A 16,251-nucleotide genomic window follows, 5' to 3' on the forward strand; every position below is an offset into this window, starting at 1 on the left:
TTGAGGGAGGGAGAGGGGGGATGGGGGGCAGGGGAAAGTGGTAGGGGGGAGGCAGAGACAAATGTATTTGAAAAAGTAAATTAATTAATTAAAAAAATAAAAAAAATTAACAAAATGTGGTACATTTACACAATGGAATACTATGCAGGAGAAAAAAAAGGAATTACTGTTGTATGCAGGAGTGTGGATTGAAATAGAGACTATCACGCTAAGTGAAACAAGCTAGTCAGTGAAAGACAAATACCATATGATCTCACTTATAAGAGGAATCTAATGAACAAAATAAACTAATCAGCAAAATAGAGGCATAGAATCACGTCATACACTGACAGCAATAAGAGGGGAGAAGGGAGGGAGGACTGTTTGAAAGAAGTTGAAGGGATTAATCAAGGAACATATATGAAGGACCCATGGATATGGACAATGGACTGGGGACTGATTATTGAACTGGGGGGTGGGCTGGGTGGAAGAGAGCAATGGGGGAAATAATTGGAATAACTGTAATACATAAAAAAAGAAGAAGTTGCAGAGTAAGGCATATACCATGAGCATATTTTTAACAAGTAATGAAAAACACTGCATATGTGTGTATGTTTCTATGAGCAATTGGTTTGCTGAAAGAGGAATTACAACAGGTTAATAACATCAGTGTTCTCAGGAATATGGCAATGGAGATAAGATAAAGGACTAATTTTTCTTCATATAACTTTGGATATCTCTACTTATTGTAGCAATCACCTTTATTTTTACTTAAATTTTAGTGAAGAGAAATAAGTTCCTGTAATATACTCTCACAATATAAAGGCCTATAAAATATAGCTGTAAAAAAATATACCATCCCACAGTATGTCATCCAGCACTTCTCAAAGTGACAGAAACCAGCTCTGCTCTTAAAATAATGTGTAGACAGTTCATATTATGGGGGTATGATGAACTGGATTGGCATTTCACCACACCCTGTCACTGCCATCCATCCAATAGCTCATCTAATATTTTGGGTTCACTGTAGATGAAAAGGAGAGAAAAATGAAGAAAATGGACAATGGCAGAGCTTTTCTTTGTAAAAACTGACTCTTGCTCAGAAGTCAAAGAAGAATAACTTGTCTAAAAAAAGGGCTGTTTGCCTCGCTTCTGTAAACCCTATGTTTGATCACTAATGACACACCCTGACAATATTTTCTTCCTTTCTTAGAGGGTAACTATGAACCAAACATTTCAGAGTTTACAGAAGGACTGTTGTAGGCCTACTTTGTTTGTGTCTTAAGTTTATCTCAAATTAGACAAAATAATCAAAGGTCAAAAACTATGGCTCATAGCATTTCATTTTGAGGATGAGTCATCAGAATTATATTGTTTTGACTGTTGGCTGATTTAAACAAAAGGGTTGAAATAGGAAGATTTAGCAAAATTCTCTGAGGCCAGAATATATACTTTTTAATATAAAGAGCTGTCATTTGTTTCCACTCCCTCCACGATATCTAACTCCCCAAGATGATCATCTCATCCTCTGGGTCACAAAGCCATAACAGAGCATTACAGAATAAGGAGACCCAAGAAACAGAACACCAGTTGACCTCACAAACACAACCCTACCAGTACCTTTGTATCATAATACAATTACATAGTTTTCTGAGTTAGGATATAGGGAAGGAAGCATCTGTTACAGACTTGGTTTAAACAAGTAGCAAAGGAATATGACTTAAACTTCCAGTCAAGTTGCTGGCGTAGGTAAACATGGCTCATCTCCTGGAACAGCCACATCAAAATTACAACTAAATTATTGAACAACCATCATTTAGAACCATCAGAAATCGAATGAATGGAAGTCTGACAACTATGGAATAAAAGAAACACATCAATCCAGACTAGTAGGAAGGGCAGAGACGTGGAATGATCTGGTCCCACCTCCACATATAGTGGATAAAAATTCGGGAAGAATATCTCAGGAGTGAGGAGTCCCAGCCCCACACCAGGACCCCCAGCACAGTGTTCTGTGCCAGGAAGATAAGTCCTCATAAGTTCTGGCTGCAAAAACCAGCAGAGACTGAGTCAGTGGAATAAACTTCTGGAGTCCCAAGAATTTCCTCTTAAAGAACCCACACACAGACTTACTCAGACTAACTCCCTCTGAGCTCCAGCATCAGAGTAGCAGCTTGAAAGTCACCAGTGGCATACAGGGAGGAACTGAAGTGTCTGGCATCAAGGCAATAGTTGGGGGACAGCTCCCCTAACAGAGCCACAGAACTGGCATTTGAGTGCCATATCTGAGACTCCATCAACATGGTTAACCCTGTCCCATCCTGGAGTACCCTGAGGCTCCATCCCACCCAAATTAGAGCTATTAACAGTGGCTTTTCTAATATGAATGGCTGGTCTTGGCTCATGCTTCACAACTTCCTAAATCCTTTCAAACAAGCAAGAGCCAGTCTCAGTGAGCCCACAGCCCCTGTATCTCTGGCTAAGTGGCCACAGGTCCAGCACTAGCAGCAGCCAGACTAGGTTCAAGCTTGGATTCACCTGGGAATCTCCAAGACCAGCACAAGTAGCAGCCATCTCAGATTGCTTTATAGCTCAGGCAGGGTGCTCCAGGCAAAACAGAGGTGGGGCTGACCTTGGCCTGCACCACTTGGAAAACACCAAGGCCTTCCCACACAGTGGACAACTACACACCACATAGGAGCACCACCACCCTGCCCGCTGCAGAGCTGATCCTCCATGGAGGATAAAGGCAGTTGTAAGTGGTCAAAGCCAGTCCTTGTAGCTGACTGGCCTGGGTAAATCCTTCCCATTGATGTTCTAACAGCAACCAAAGCCTCAACCACCAGAGGAGGGTGTACTCAGTCCACATAAAGGGCACACCTTGAGTACTCAGCTTGGGTGATAGGGGAACAGGGGCCACTGGACCCTAAAGGACACCTACTACATTAGGTCACAATACCAAGACAGGGAGTCATACCAGCTCTACCTAATACATAGAAACAAACAGAGGGAAGCTCCCAAAATGAGGAGACAAAGAAACATGACCCAAATGAAAGAAGAGATTAAAACTGCAGAAAAAGAACTAAAGGGAGGTAAGCAATCTATCACATCACATGTGGAGTTCAAAACACTGATTATAAGGATGCTCAAGGAACTTAGTGAGAACCTCAACAGCATAAAAAAGATCCAGTCAGAATCAAAGGTAAACTAACTGAAATAAATACCAATTTACAGGGAAACAACAGTAGAGTGAATTAAGCTGAGAATCAAATCAATGATTTGGAACATAAGGAAGCAAAAAAACAATCAGAACAAGAAGAAAAAAGAAAAAAAAGAGCATAGTTTAAGGAGCCTCTGGGGCAACTTTAAGAGGTTCAACATTAGCATCATAGGGGTGTCAGAAGGAGACAAGAAAGAGCAAGAAATTGGAAATCTATCTGAAGAAATAATGAAAGAAAACCTCCCTAACTTCCCTAATTTGGTGAAGGAAAAGATGTGCAAATCCAGGGAGCACAGGGAGTCCTAAACAAGGTAGATGGAAAGAGGTCCATTCCAAGACACATTATAATTAAAATGCTAAAGGTTAAAGATAAAGGGAGAATCTTAGAAGCAGCAAGAGAAAAGAAGTTAGTCACCTACAGGGAAGTTCCCATAAGACTGTCCACTGATTTCTCAAAAGAAACTTTGCAGGCTAGAAGGGATTGGCAAGAAATATTCAAAGGCATGAAAAACAGACCTACAGCCAAGATTGCTCTACCCAGCCAAGTTATCATTTAGAATCAAAGAGCAGATAAAGACCTTCCCAGACAAGAAAAAACTAAAGGAGTTCATCATCACCAAACCATTATTATATCAAATGTTAAAGGGACTTATTTAAGAAAAAAAATAAGATCAAAACTAGGAACAATAAAATGGCAATAAGAAGATATTTATCAACAACTGAATCTAAAAAACAAACTAAGCAAACAGGAAAAATAGAGACAGAATCATGGATATGGAGAGCATTTTGATATTTGCGAGATGGGAGGCTGTTGTGAGGGAATGGGTGAAGAGGTGAGGGAATTAAGAAGTACAAATAGGTAGCAATAGCATAGCAAAGGGGATGTAAAGTACAGTATAGGAATTGGAATAGCCAAAGAACTTGTACACAAGATCCATAAACAATGGTGTGGGGATTGCACAAGGGAATGGGGGTTTCTAAGTGGAGAAGGGCAAAGGAGGAAAAATTGGGACAACTGTAATAGCATAATTAATAAATATAATTTTAAAAAATTAGCAACTGTTTCTGTGAAACTGTTTGGGTCCTGACATATACTGCTTAGGATGGCCGCCTGACCCTTACTCGAACTCAATGAGACTATCAATTTTGAGACATCACACTTTATTCTATGCTCAACTATGAAGATTCATCTAGAAAAGTTTATTAGCTAAAAAGAAGTTAGTTGGATATGAGCAATTTTGGGTTAACATGAAACAATACTTCTCTTTCAGAACCACATGGGGGGACTAAATTAAGGTGAGTTACTGTTCTCTGAGTTAAAAAAAAAAGCTCAAAAATAGAAAACATATGGAGGAAAAAAATATAAAGTGGAAACAGGAGGGTTTTCTTCATACAGCCTTTATAGAACGAGGTGATATACATCACAATGTTATCTAATTTTAATGTAACCAGAGAAAGAAATTATTAAACAAATAGTGGTAAGGTTTATAACCTGATCATTTTAACCCTAGACTTTGAAGGGTTGACTAATTTTATAATTTACCTATTCAATAAAAATGTTTGTAAGAGTAAGTATTCCGAAAAACTAGAAATGCTGTTAAATTTACAATAAACATGTTTGGTTCCATATTAGACAAATAGAAGAAAAGAAAATGTTCTAGGGTAAATCCAGCATGTTGTCTAATAAAATGATGATTTTCAGTAGTAAATATACAAATAACATAAGGGCTAAGAATACACAAAATATTCTGAAAGCTGAAGTCCATACCATCCCTACCACATGTAAAGGCCCCCTCTATTATATTCTAGAATTAGACTTCAGTTATTTTTATACCAAAACAACTTCCCATCACTCATGTCCTGTTTGATCATGTCTCAGTCAGAGGGAAACAAAAGCTAGGGTAATAGGATAAGCAAAGCAGAAAGTTACACCTTTAATGACCTGCCTGCCCCTGATGTTCTAGTCCTTTCCCTAAAATCTTAACTGTGACTTGATCACCTGCTGGAACCTTTCTTATGCCCTTCTTCCCTGGTACTGACCTCTTTATTCTTAATCCCCTGATTAAACTCCCCCCTTAGCACAGATTTGTACCTCCAGCCTCTCTCCCCTCTCCCTCCCACTCTGAATCCATTCTTTGTATAATCAGAATGACCAGTTATTTCTGCTTTCTTAATAGTTACAAATGATTACCACCTCAGATACACTGGATAAGGCTGTAAACAGCCAAAACCACAATCATATTCGGAGCCCTGAATTGTGAAGGACCTAAGAGCTGGACATAGAAAGAGCCTGGGCCCCTTACACTGAACACCACATAGGCATCACAGATGGACATGTGCCACCTACAAGCATGATGGCAGCACGATGAGTGAATGATAATACATTTTAATTTTCTTTATTTTTTTTCCCTTTGAAAAACTACCTTCTGTCTGGCTTTTACCATGACCCACAGTAAAAATTACATTTATATCACAACCCAATGCACACACAACATCTGTATCTATCTCTATAGCTATAAAGTAATATCCATCATCATTAAGAGCAATATACTTTAATATTCTCTATTCAATTCTATCCTTTAAAAAAAATCTGGTTCACGTAATGTTGAGCTAAAGAAGCCTGATAGAGAGTGCATACTGTATGATTCCATTTATAGGAAGGTCTAGAATAGTTGAGAATAGGTATGTACAGTCTTTATTTCATTGTACTTGAAAAAAATAATAGAAAGGCAGTAACAGAGTAAGAATATAAAGATCTAGAGAAGACAAAAATACTTCACTCATTTAAAAAAGAAATCATGCATAGATGCACACAAGGAGACAAGTACAAGAATATTCACTGTGACATTTAATAGAAAAAAAATTGGAAATAACAAAGCAGCTAATATAAAATCTGCAATGATAGAGGTCAAAAGAATGAGAACATCAGCTTCGAGAGGATTACAGGACAGTCTACTGAGATGCTGGAAATGTTTTATATATTGAGATCTGGGTGGTGGTTATATGGATGCACAAATGTGAAATCCATCAAGCTGCATAATTAGCATTATACTTGAGCACTTTATGTAAGTTCTATTTCAATAAAAAAATAAAAAATAAAACAAAAAGAATGGTGGTTGAAAACAATTAAATTGATTTTACCCAGTTTGAAAATAGCTCCAAATATGTTGTACATATATTTTTTAAAAAGAATATATATACACATATACATACAGACACACAAAGACACACGTCAGGCTTTGTATCAGGCTTCTTTAGGTCAACATTATGTGACCTAGATTTTTTTAAAAATGTGTATGTATACATTTTTTTATTTTTAAAATTTCCCTAGGTCTTAGGATCAAGGAATTTTTAATTATGCTGGCTGGATAGTAGCAGGCAGTGAGAAAAAAAAGAAGTGTACAACTCCTGGATGTCTTCACAGGAAAAAAAAATACAGATTTCTAATTAATCAACATTAGGCTCAAATAATATGACTCTTCTCCTAGGTATCCATTCTGTTCACACAGTAAGCGTGGAAAGCTACTTTTTGAATTCTAGATTGCATTGCATATATTATCTGTTTCAACAGATCTTTTGCTTTAAGAAATTATGAACCCCCAAACATGCAGAAAAAAATCTCAATGTAAAATATGATACACAGAAGTTTATAACAAGAAAAAGCATACACACACACCAAAATTCTTCCAAAGGTGGTTACAATGGTAGCACTAAAATTAGCTGTAATACGCAGGTGCTGAAAAGATACTGTGGTAACAGTACAGTCGTAAGAAAAACAATATTCTCAAGTCCTAGACTGGGAAGGAGGCTTTATATTTTAGAAGAACCATGTTGTTTAAAATGGAGGTCAATGCTAGTATATAGAGAAACCATGTCTTCTATTACAGTGTTTGAGATGTGGGTGTGTACAGTCTCTATTTCATTGTACTTGAAAAAAAGAATAAAAAGGCAGTAACAGAGTAAGAATATAAAGATCTAGAGAAGACAAAGATATTTCTTTCATTTAAAAAGGAAATCATGCATAGATGCACACAAGGAGACATGTAGAATATTCACTGTGACATTGTAATAGAAAAATAACAGAACAACTAATATAAAATGTTTACACAATGCAATAAAAGGGTTGAACTAGTTCTATATACCAACTTGGATAAATATCAAAAACAATGCTGAATTAAAAATAAAAGCAAGTGCAGAATAATACATTAGTATTTATATCACATTTTAAACATACAAAACACAACCACATATATCATTATAACAGGTATGTTGGTAAAGATATAAAAATTAAATGGCAGGAATCCCAGAAAACTCTTAATAGTGGCTGTCTCTGATCGAAGTTGCAAGAAAAGAAGGGAATGGAATAAGGATGATGTTTAAAAAGAACTTTATAACTGGTGTTTTTTTCCTTAAAAAAATGAAAGCTAAAAATACAGTAACAGGTGTTGAATCTGGGAGGGAGGAATATGGTTGTTTTGCTCTTTGTGCTTTTCAGTAACTTGTAAGTTTCTCAAAATTATAAAAAATGTCAGGTGTACCTTTTTTTTTGGATTCAGAATAACCAATAATTTATATAACACAGGCAACCCCTCTTTGGTTTTGTGGCAAGACTCACACGGATCCATCATCTTTTAAATTGTGTTTATTAACTTGAATAAGGGCTGCAGATATGTGAACACAGTAAGTACTTTGTTAACATGGGAACATCTACCTGTGTATTTTGGTTATTTCTTTAATACTTGTAATGCAATATTACTATTATGGAGGGAAATACACTTAAACTAGCAATTTTCAACCTTTTTCATTTCATGGCCCACAAACTAATTACTAAATTTCTGCAGACAACAAAAAATATATTTTTTGCTGATCTGACACAAAAATAGGTATAATTTTGATTGATTCACACCAGCTGGCTATTGTTGTGTTCACTGTTGTCATTTTTGTATTTCCACAATCTAAGGGAAAAGAGGTTGGTGCCCCTGACTACACAGTCAGGTGTTACATGTTTTAAAAATTCTTGCTGCACACTGGCTGAAAAATTGCTGACGTAAAGAATAATAAGAAAAACAATACTTTGTAAGGCACCTTCTGGAAAACAGCCTGAAATCTGATTCTGGTCAGTAGTGTATTTCACCTCAGCACATATTCAAGTTAGAAAAGAAAGAGCACTAACTAGAATGTCACTTACTACAATGTAGCTGCTAATCATTTTAACAGATGAAACAAGAAATAGGAGGGGGTACCCAAAAGTACCCTAAATTTATCTTCTGGAGGGCAGATCCCTTGTAGTACAGGCTTTACCCACTAGGTCAATATTCTAGGAACCCATCTGAGACAGTGTACCTGCTGAAGTTGCTGTGAGAAGCTGGTTTGGCTTCAGTGAATTTTTTGAAGACACTTTCAACACATTAGTCCATTTCATGATGGGTGATTTACAAGCACACCTGCCCACACCTAGCTGAGTGTCCAGCTGTCTTTGATCAAAAATAGCATGAGCCCTGTGTCCCATACTCCCTATTCACCTAATCTCTCCCAGAGAAATTTTTTTGTTTTGTTTTCCAGCATGAAAAAAAGTCTTCAAAGGGAAATGTTTCGTCAACGTGGAAGAGGTGAAACAAAAAAACAGCAGAAGCACTAAAAGGGATCAAAATTGACAAGTTCAAAAACTGTTTTGAGCAGTGGAAAAAATGTCTCGAGAGGTGTATTGCATCAAATGGAGAATACTTTGAAGGTGACTGAAGTTTAAACATGTAAAAATAAATACACATTTTTTAATAAATAAATTTTTTTCTGGGGGTCCCCCCTCATATTTCAATATCATTCTATGAAGAGCAGAAAATTTAAGATGATGTTACCTTGACTAGTTCAGGCAGGTAGCTATCTAAACCGGAACTGGAACCTTCCAATTTGCTTTGTTCATCATCTAAAATGGCAAAACAGATTACTTGAGTCATTTGTAGTTGAACATATATTTTTTGAAAAACAGAGGAGAAGGAAGCTCATTTCTCTTATGTGCCCTTGAACGCAACTCTGCTTGCTCTATAGAAACACCTTGGAGCTTCAAAAAAATATTCTGATACCCAGGCCCAACGGTGAGAGTTCAACATTTGATAGCTGGTACAGCATGGATATTGTCTGATTAGAACTGGTACTAGGTGTGAACATAGGCCCATAGGGCCATACCCATCAGATGTGCTAAAAGTCAGGTGTCCCCAGGCCAACTACATCAGAATCTTTAGAATCTTTGATGGGACAGATGAAAGAATATATATATCTCCTCAGCCAAGGACATTTTTTTCATTGCTTTTAGAGAGAGAAGAAGGGAGAGAGGACAGGTGAGAATCATTGATATGAAAGAAAAATATTGATTGGTTGCCTCCCACACATGCTTGGACCAGGGATCAAACCTGTGACCTGGGTATGTGCCCTGACCAGGAATCAAACTTGCAACCTTTTGGTTATGGGGCAATGCTTCAACCAACTGAGTCATATGGCCCAGGGAAATTAAAAAAATATTTTTAAAAAGTATCTAGGCATTTCTAAGACACAGAGTTGAGAATCATCTGCCCAAACAAACAAACAAACAAAACCCAAACAAAAAAAACCCCACACATGAACTGTAAAGAAAATGGCCAGAATTTTCCCACCAATGTCATTCAAGGCTTCTGCCCCTTATCTTTGCTTTGGAAATTCCAAAGGATATGATTAATGGTAACAGTAGTAACTATAATTAGTATTTTAAGCATTGACTCTATGCTAGGTACTAGACATACATTATCTTATTTAATCTTTCCATGGACCAGCACATCCCATTTTTTAATTCCCATTTTACAGGTGAGTAAACCAACACTCAGAAAATGTAAACAGCCTGCCCAAGGTCTCACAGCTGAAAAATAATGTTTACTGCTGGGATTCAATCTCAGGTCTTCCTTTCTGCCTCCAAAGCTGTGGTTCTTTCAATTACATGATTTCCTTATAGAAATGATGTTAAGGTAATAAATCATAATGTGATAAAATCTTTTTTTGACAAGTTGTATGTAAAAAGCTTACATCTGTCTCACCTCTCATGTACATGTGCAATATATGTCTACTTTCGCTAGTCTCTGGCAAAAATAATAGATACCCGCAGAATGTGCCTGTACCTGGGGAAGCTAGACCCACCTACCTTCATGAGAGTCTCCATTTCGCTTTTCTTGCATTGCAGCTTCAAAGTTGAGCTGGAGAATCTTGTTTAGAGTTGTGATCCATTCTTCCATTTCCACTTCACTGTCTGCTGCCAAAAGATAACTACTTTTGTCTTGCATTTTGAGCTCAAAAGCAAAACGCCTGACTTTGTTGTTCTGAAATGGAAGAGGGTAACAAGACATATTTATAAAGAATTGGAACAGCCTTTAAAGTTTTTCCTTTTATTATTTGCTGATGGGTGCTATCACACTGGCATTTCAGATCAAGTCCCCTCCCCATAAAACCCCATCACTATCTACCTTCCTTGCTTTATTTTCTCCATCTGACATGTTACATATTATACAGAGTCATCTTATTTGCTGTCTGTCCCCTCCAATGGAATGGTAGCTCCTCAGGGCAGAGATTTCTCTTATTCAATGCTAATCCCCATTTGCAGAACACTGCCTGGTAAATAATAGGCTCTTGAAAAATACTTGAATGAATGAAATTTCATTGAACATTTTCAATTCCCCTAGCTTCAATTTTTTTTTAAATGAACTATTGTGTGGTATTATGTTTTTAAAAGCAAATCATTATCTGTCAATATGTTTGACTTCCTTATCTCCAAACCCCTCATCACGTATGAGTCCCAAAAGTTATTGGGACGTTGTGTCTACATTCCCCTTCTTTTATGCCGGTGGTATTTATGCCTGGGGAAGGGTGTCTGACTCAAATTATAAACACAGTAGTTTGCGTGCATTAAATGATGAAACTTGAACATGCCGTAGACTAGGTTTTCTTAACCTCTGCACTACTGATGTTTTGGGTGATAATTCTGTTCTGAGGGGGCTGTCCTGTGCATTATAGGTGGTTTGGCAGCATCCCTGGCCTTACCCACTAGATGCCAGTAGCATTTCCTCCAGTTGTGAAGATCAAAACATGTCTCTAGACATTACCAAATATCCCCTGGGGCTAAAATCACCCCCCAGTCATTGCCTTAGATAGAGGTTAAACTTGGAAGACCATGGTGCAAGATTCCTTGTAGGTAGAGGCCGAGGGACATGATACCACTAACTCCTGCCAACCTGTGGAGGGCAGAGCAGACCCCTTGCCCACTAAAATTCTAGCTGGTTAGCTGTCCCCAAAGGCATCTCAGTGTACTTCTCAGAAACATGAAGGAATGTGTCGCTTCTGGCAAAGCCATAAAAACTACTGTGTACAGACTGCCTGCTGTGGGTGCCCTAATTGCTGCCCTGGACCTCACTTAAACTTCACTTCACTTCAAGGAAGGAATCAGAGTAAAAGTCTGGAAGTGAAATCAATTTTGTTTCCACTACATTCCTCGATTATGAAAGTAAAAAGTTAAAGGGGGGCAGGGAAAGAACATTAGATCTTGATTCTGAATTATTCCTGTTTCCTTATCTACAAAATAAGGATAATCACTTCAAGCACCTGAAGTACTTTTAGAGTTTAACATTCTAAACTGGATTCAATTCAGGTCCATTTTAAAATTTTAGTTTAGGTATTTCTTTGAACTCACAGCATTAATCAACTAATTTGTTAATAATGTCCAATAGGAATATAATTTTTAAAAACCCCAAAACACTTAAACCACAACTTTTGGATCTTAGCTTACAAATGGACATGGATAAAAACAAATAATTTTAAATTTTTTAAGCCTTAGATACAATTCATTAAATGGAAAACACCATCAGCAACATCTAAAAAAAAAAAAAAAAAAAAAAGATGAGACATCCACTGAAGTCAAAATCTAAATTTAGATTCTAAATCTTAGATTCTAAAATGTACTCCAGAGACTGAATGATAAACCAAGGATGCTGTGCTTATAAATTACCTATACACTGTGTTGATGACTAGCAAAAAACTCTTACAAAGAAAATAATTACTTCCTATTTTCCAAATGCCAGAAAATTCAACTAAAAAGTAACTTTAAAAGTCTCTCAACTTAAAAATCTAAATCAAACTCCTACTTGGGAATCCAACACAAGAAGTTAGTTTGCCATCATTGACAATTCACTCTGGTATTCCTTACTTTACACTGTGAATAAACATGCTTTCTGATATAATTTGGTTTCTACAGTGACAGCTTTCAGGTGAGGCTGGGGAGACATCTACATGCCAATTAGCTGTTGCTGCATAATAATTTTCAGTGAATGCTAAATGATGCTATACTCTTGATCCAGGGTCCAAGTACACTTAATACACTTTCATGTATTTCACACACACACTCTTTTTTTGATCTTGCACAGTGTTGTTTATTTTTTAAATCAGTTACCAATAATTAAGAACAAGATTTAACTAAAATTTTATATTTTTGCCTTTCCTGATGATCTGGCAACCCTGAGATGGTATTTCCACCCAGTAGCATCAGTCCTCCTTAAATGGGACCACTTGTCCTCCAGTTTGTCACAGTTACAAGTATTCCCTATTGTTTTACACTCAGTCTCCTTCTTTGACTTAATTACCTGTTTGGTGCCTGAAAACATAGTTTGGACCCCCAACTTCTATTGCTGGCCATGATGAAGTAATAGAGTACAAACTTAACTCTCTCATCGTAACAACTAGAAAACTGGACAAACTAGATGAAACTATTTTCAGATATTTGACAACAGGGAGGGCAGGCCTGGGATCCCTGATAGAAAATAAATGAAGTAAGCCCTATAACCATCTTAGCTTTTTGCCTGGAGGCAATATCTGGATCATGGCACAGGGAGGGAAACCTAGAGTCTTGCAGTCTCCCTGAGCCAAAGAGACTGACCAAAAGGTCAGGAAGGCCCAGGTGGCTAGAACATGCAGGACAGGTTTCAGAATGAGAACAAAGCTCTCAGCACAAAAGAGATCCAAATTTAGTAAAAATTCAGTCTCACATTCATTATATTTTCTATTTATATGTTTTGCCTTAACAAAAAGCTTACAAAGGAAGGAAGGAGGAAAGGAAAGAAGGAAGGAAGGAAGAAAGGAAGGGAGGGAGGGAGGGAGGGAGGGAATGAGGGAGGGGCGGGCATAAAAACCTCAATTTCTGGCCACCAGAGATAAAGAGAAGATCACAAAGAAGATGGAATAAGAATAACATCAGATTCCAAAACAACATGAGAACCCAGAAGATAATGAAATGCCTTCAAATTCTAAGGTAAATTTTACCTTGCATTTCTACATATAGCCAAACTATTAGTCAAGTATAAATGTAAAAATAAAGATATTTGCAGATATGCTAACCCTCAAAAAATTAACATCTTACATATGATTACTCAGGAAGCTACTGTAAGCTACTGCAAGAAAGTAAAACAAGAAGACAACATAGGATCCTCAAAATAGGAATCCAATACAGGGAAGAAGGTAAAGGGAATTTTCAGGATGGCGGCTGTGCTGACGCTAAGAAAGCAATTACATCTGATGCTTCAACACGGATTTGAACTGCATGAGTCCACTTATATGTGGATTTTTTCCAATAGATACTTTGGAAATTTTTTTTTTTATATTTGTGACTGCATGAAAAAACTTGCAGATGAATTGCATAGCCTGGAAACATTGAAAATTCAGAAAAAGGTATGACATAAATGAGTAAAACCTATGTAGATACTGGTCTATTTTATCATTTACTACTGTAAAATATTCAGAAATATATTATAAAAGTTAAAATTTATAAAAACTTCTGCGCACACTTAGAGAACAGACATGGCACCATTCTCAGTCAAGAAAAATATAAATAAATGTAAAGATGCAGTACATATGTGTAACATACAAAATATGTGCTAATCTACTGTTTTTGTTATCAGTAAGGCTTCTGGATGATAACAGGCTATAAGTAGTTAAATTTGGGAGGAGTGAAAAGTTATACATGGATTTTTGACTATGCAGGTGGATGGTGCTCCTAACCTCTGGGTTGTTCAAGGGTCAGCTGTAGTCCAGATTAATGCAGAGAGGAGGGTGACAGGAGCTAAAAATCCTATCACCAGCACATAATGTCCATGACTTATGAATGAAGAGCATAAACACTGCTTGTCTAGCAATATGAAAACAAATCACAGAAAAAATAATGAAAATAATTGAAAACCATCATTTTAGGAAGTGGGGAGTGGGTGAGGTGGTGGTGAGGGAGGCAGGAATGTGCCTTCAGTGCTACCTTTTTGCACTGTTTGTTTAAATCAAATGAACAATTAAATGAAAATGCAATTTAAAGTAAACATGAACACATGAACAAGTATACTTGTGGGTCAAACCAGAGAGCTGTGTGTCTAACATTAACCACGCTGGCACAAAACAACCTTTCTTGTAGAATCAAGCTTCAGGCTGATATCATTAACCAACACAGAGTCATTTTACGAGAGATTCTCTGATAATGGTGACTGTATCTATTATGAGGAATTGTCAAGGAGATTGTTCATTAATCACACAGGGCCCTATCTCTGAGTGCCCTCAAGAGAAAATGCCAGAATGATCTCCATTCTGAGATCATTCAGGCAGTTTCTGACTAATTAGATTGTATCTGTGTGCTGTGTGATTGAATGGGTCTCCAAGCTAGAAAGTGTAGAGCCCAGTTTGTTACCCACCCAAAGCTGGTATTAGGTCTTCATAACATATACTTTTTCCTTACCTTAATTCCACTTTATCTCCTCCCTACCCTTACTCCTTGTTTACCTTTCTGCTACCAAACACACTTTAGAGCTTCCTGAAAAATGGCAGGTGGATGGCTGAATGGATGAATAGATGGGAAAACAGGCAAGCTACTTTCAAAGACAATTCTATAAAGGTATAGAAGGAGAATGCCAAATTGGTAAAAACAGCTCTTTGGGAAAGGGAGCAACTGGAGCCAACAGGAATGTCCACAATCTGTATTGTCTGATATTTATAATATGTGTATATTTATGTATTAGATATTATAATCAAAAATAAGTTTTAAGAATAACTCTACACCTGTACCAGTACTATGACAAAAATACCTAATATTGACCATGTGCCATCACTGTCACAAGTTCTTACATCTATTAATTAATCTTCTCAGAAACTATATTTGGTACTATTATTATCCCTATTTAACAAAGGAGGAAACTGAGGCTCAGAGAGGTTAAATATCATCTCCAAGGTTACAGAGTTGGTAAGTGGTAGAGCATGGATTTGAACTCAGTCTGGTCCTGAAACCCAATCCCTTGACCAACATACTACTCTGTCATTGGTAAAGTTAGCACTAAGACGCTAAGAACTGTTCTAAATATTTCCAAGTTAGCTCATCCAATCCTGTCATTTAGTCTATTAAGGAAAAATTATCACTATCCAAATTTTGCAAATGAAAGAACTTCAGGTAATAGCCCATCCAAAGTCACACAGCTAAAAAGTAGCTAGTCAGGTTTTGAACACAAGAGTTTGTGCATAAGAGCACTTGTGCTGCTACAACAATTTTGCCTCAGTGTTATACCTGCCATCTTCCAAAATGATGAAAAACAAGCCTGTTCCCATTTAAAGTCAGCTACTATATTTCTACCATAAAATTGCCATGTTTGGAAGTGTTTGCTTAAATCAGACAGTACTTTTACAAATAAGGAAACTTGATAACCTCTTTCCATATTTACCTGAACCACACCCATACAGGAATCCAAAAATATCGATCCTTTCGGTTCTTTGGAGATCTTTTCATCTTTATAAAAATTCAAATTGTAGGATCCATCACCAAGTTGAATCAGGTGGAAAAACCGTCTTTTAAATGACTAAGAGAAAAATACACACACAGCTATTGTTTCAAAATTAAAAGAGTCACAATATCAATAACTCACAATTCAATACATATGTAAAAACCAGTTTAGTTCTCTCCAAAAGAAATCTAACTCTGGTCAATGCCCCGGGTTAACTGGGTGAGTTATGACTCTCTTTCA

General features: G+C 37.0%; 1 protein-coding gene across 2 annotated transcripts in view; it reads right to left on the bottom strand.

The window, feature by feature from the left end:
- The window catches only part of DOCK9 (dedicator of cytokinesis 9), a 354,061-nt gene that overhangs the window by 158,929 nt on the left and 178,881 nt on the right, over positions 1-16,251 (bottom strand). For both annotated transcript variants that reach the window (XM_054574328.1, XM_054574327.1), the window contains exons 7-9: positions 15,952-16,086; positions 10,365-10,539; positions 9,055-9,122 (exon numbers count right to left, since the gene is read on the bottom strand). In XM_054574328.1, coding sequence (XP_054430303.1) covers positions 9,055-9,122; positions 10,365-10,539; positions 15,952-16,086 — 378 coding nt within the window. The remainder of the gene's footprint in view (positions 1-9,054; positions 9,123-10,364; positions 10,540-15,951; positions 16,087-16,251) is intronic.

This window comes from Pteronotus mesoamericanus, unplaced genomic scaffold, assembly GCF_021234165.1.
Source record: "Pteronotus mesoamericanus isolate MK-2021 breed Mesoamerican mustached bat unplaced genomic scaffold, CSHL_Meso_final contig_26, whole genome shotgun sequence".
Lineage (NCBI taxonomy): Eukaryota > Metazoa > Chordata > Mammalia > Chiroptera > Mormoopidae > Pteronotus > Pteronotus mesoamericanus.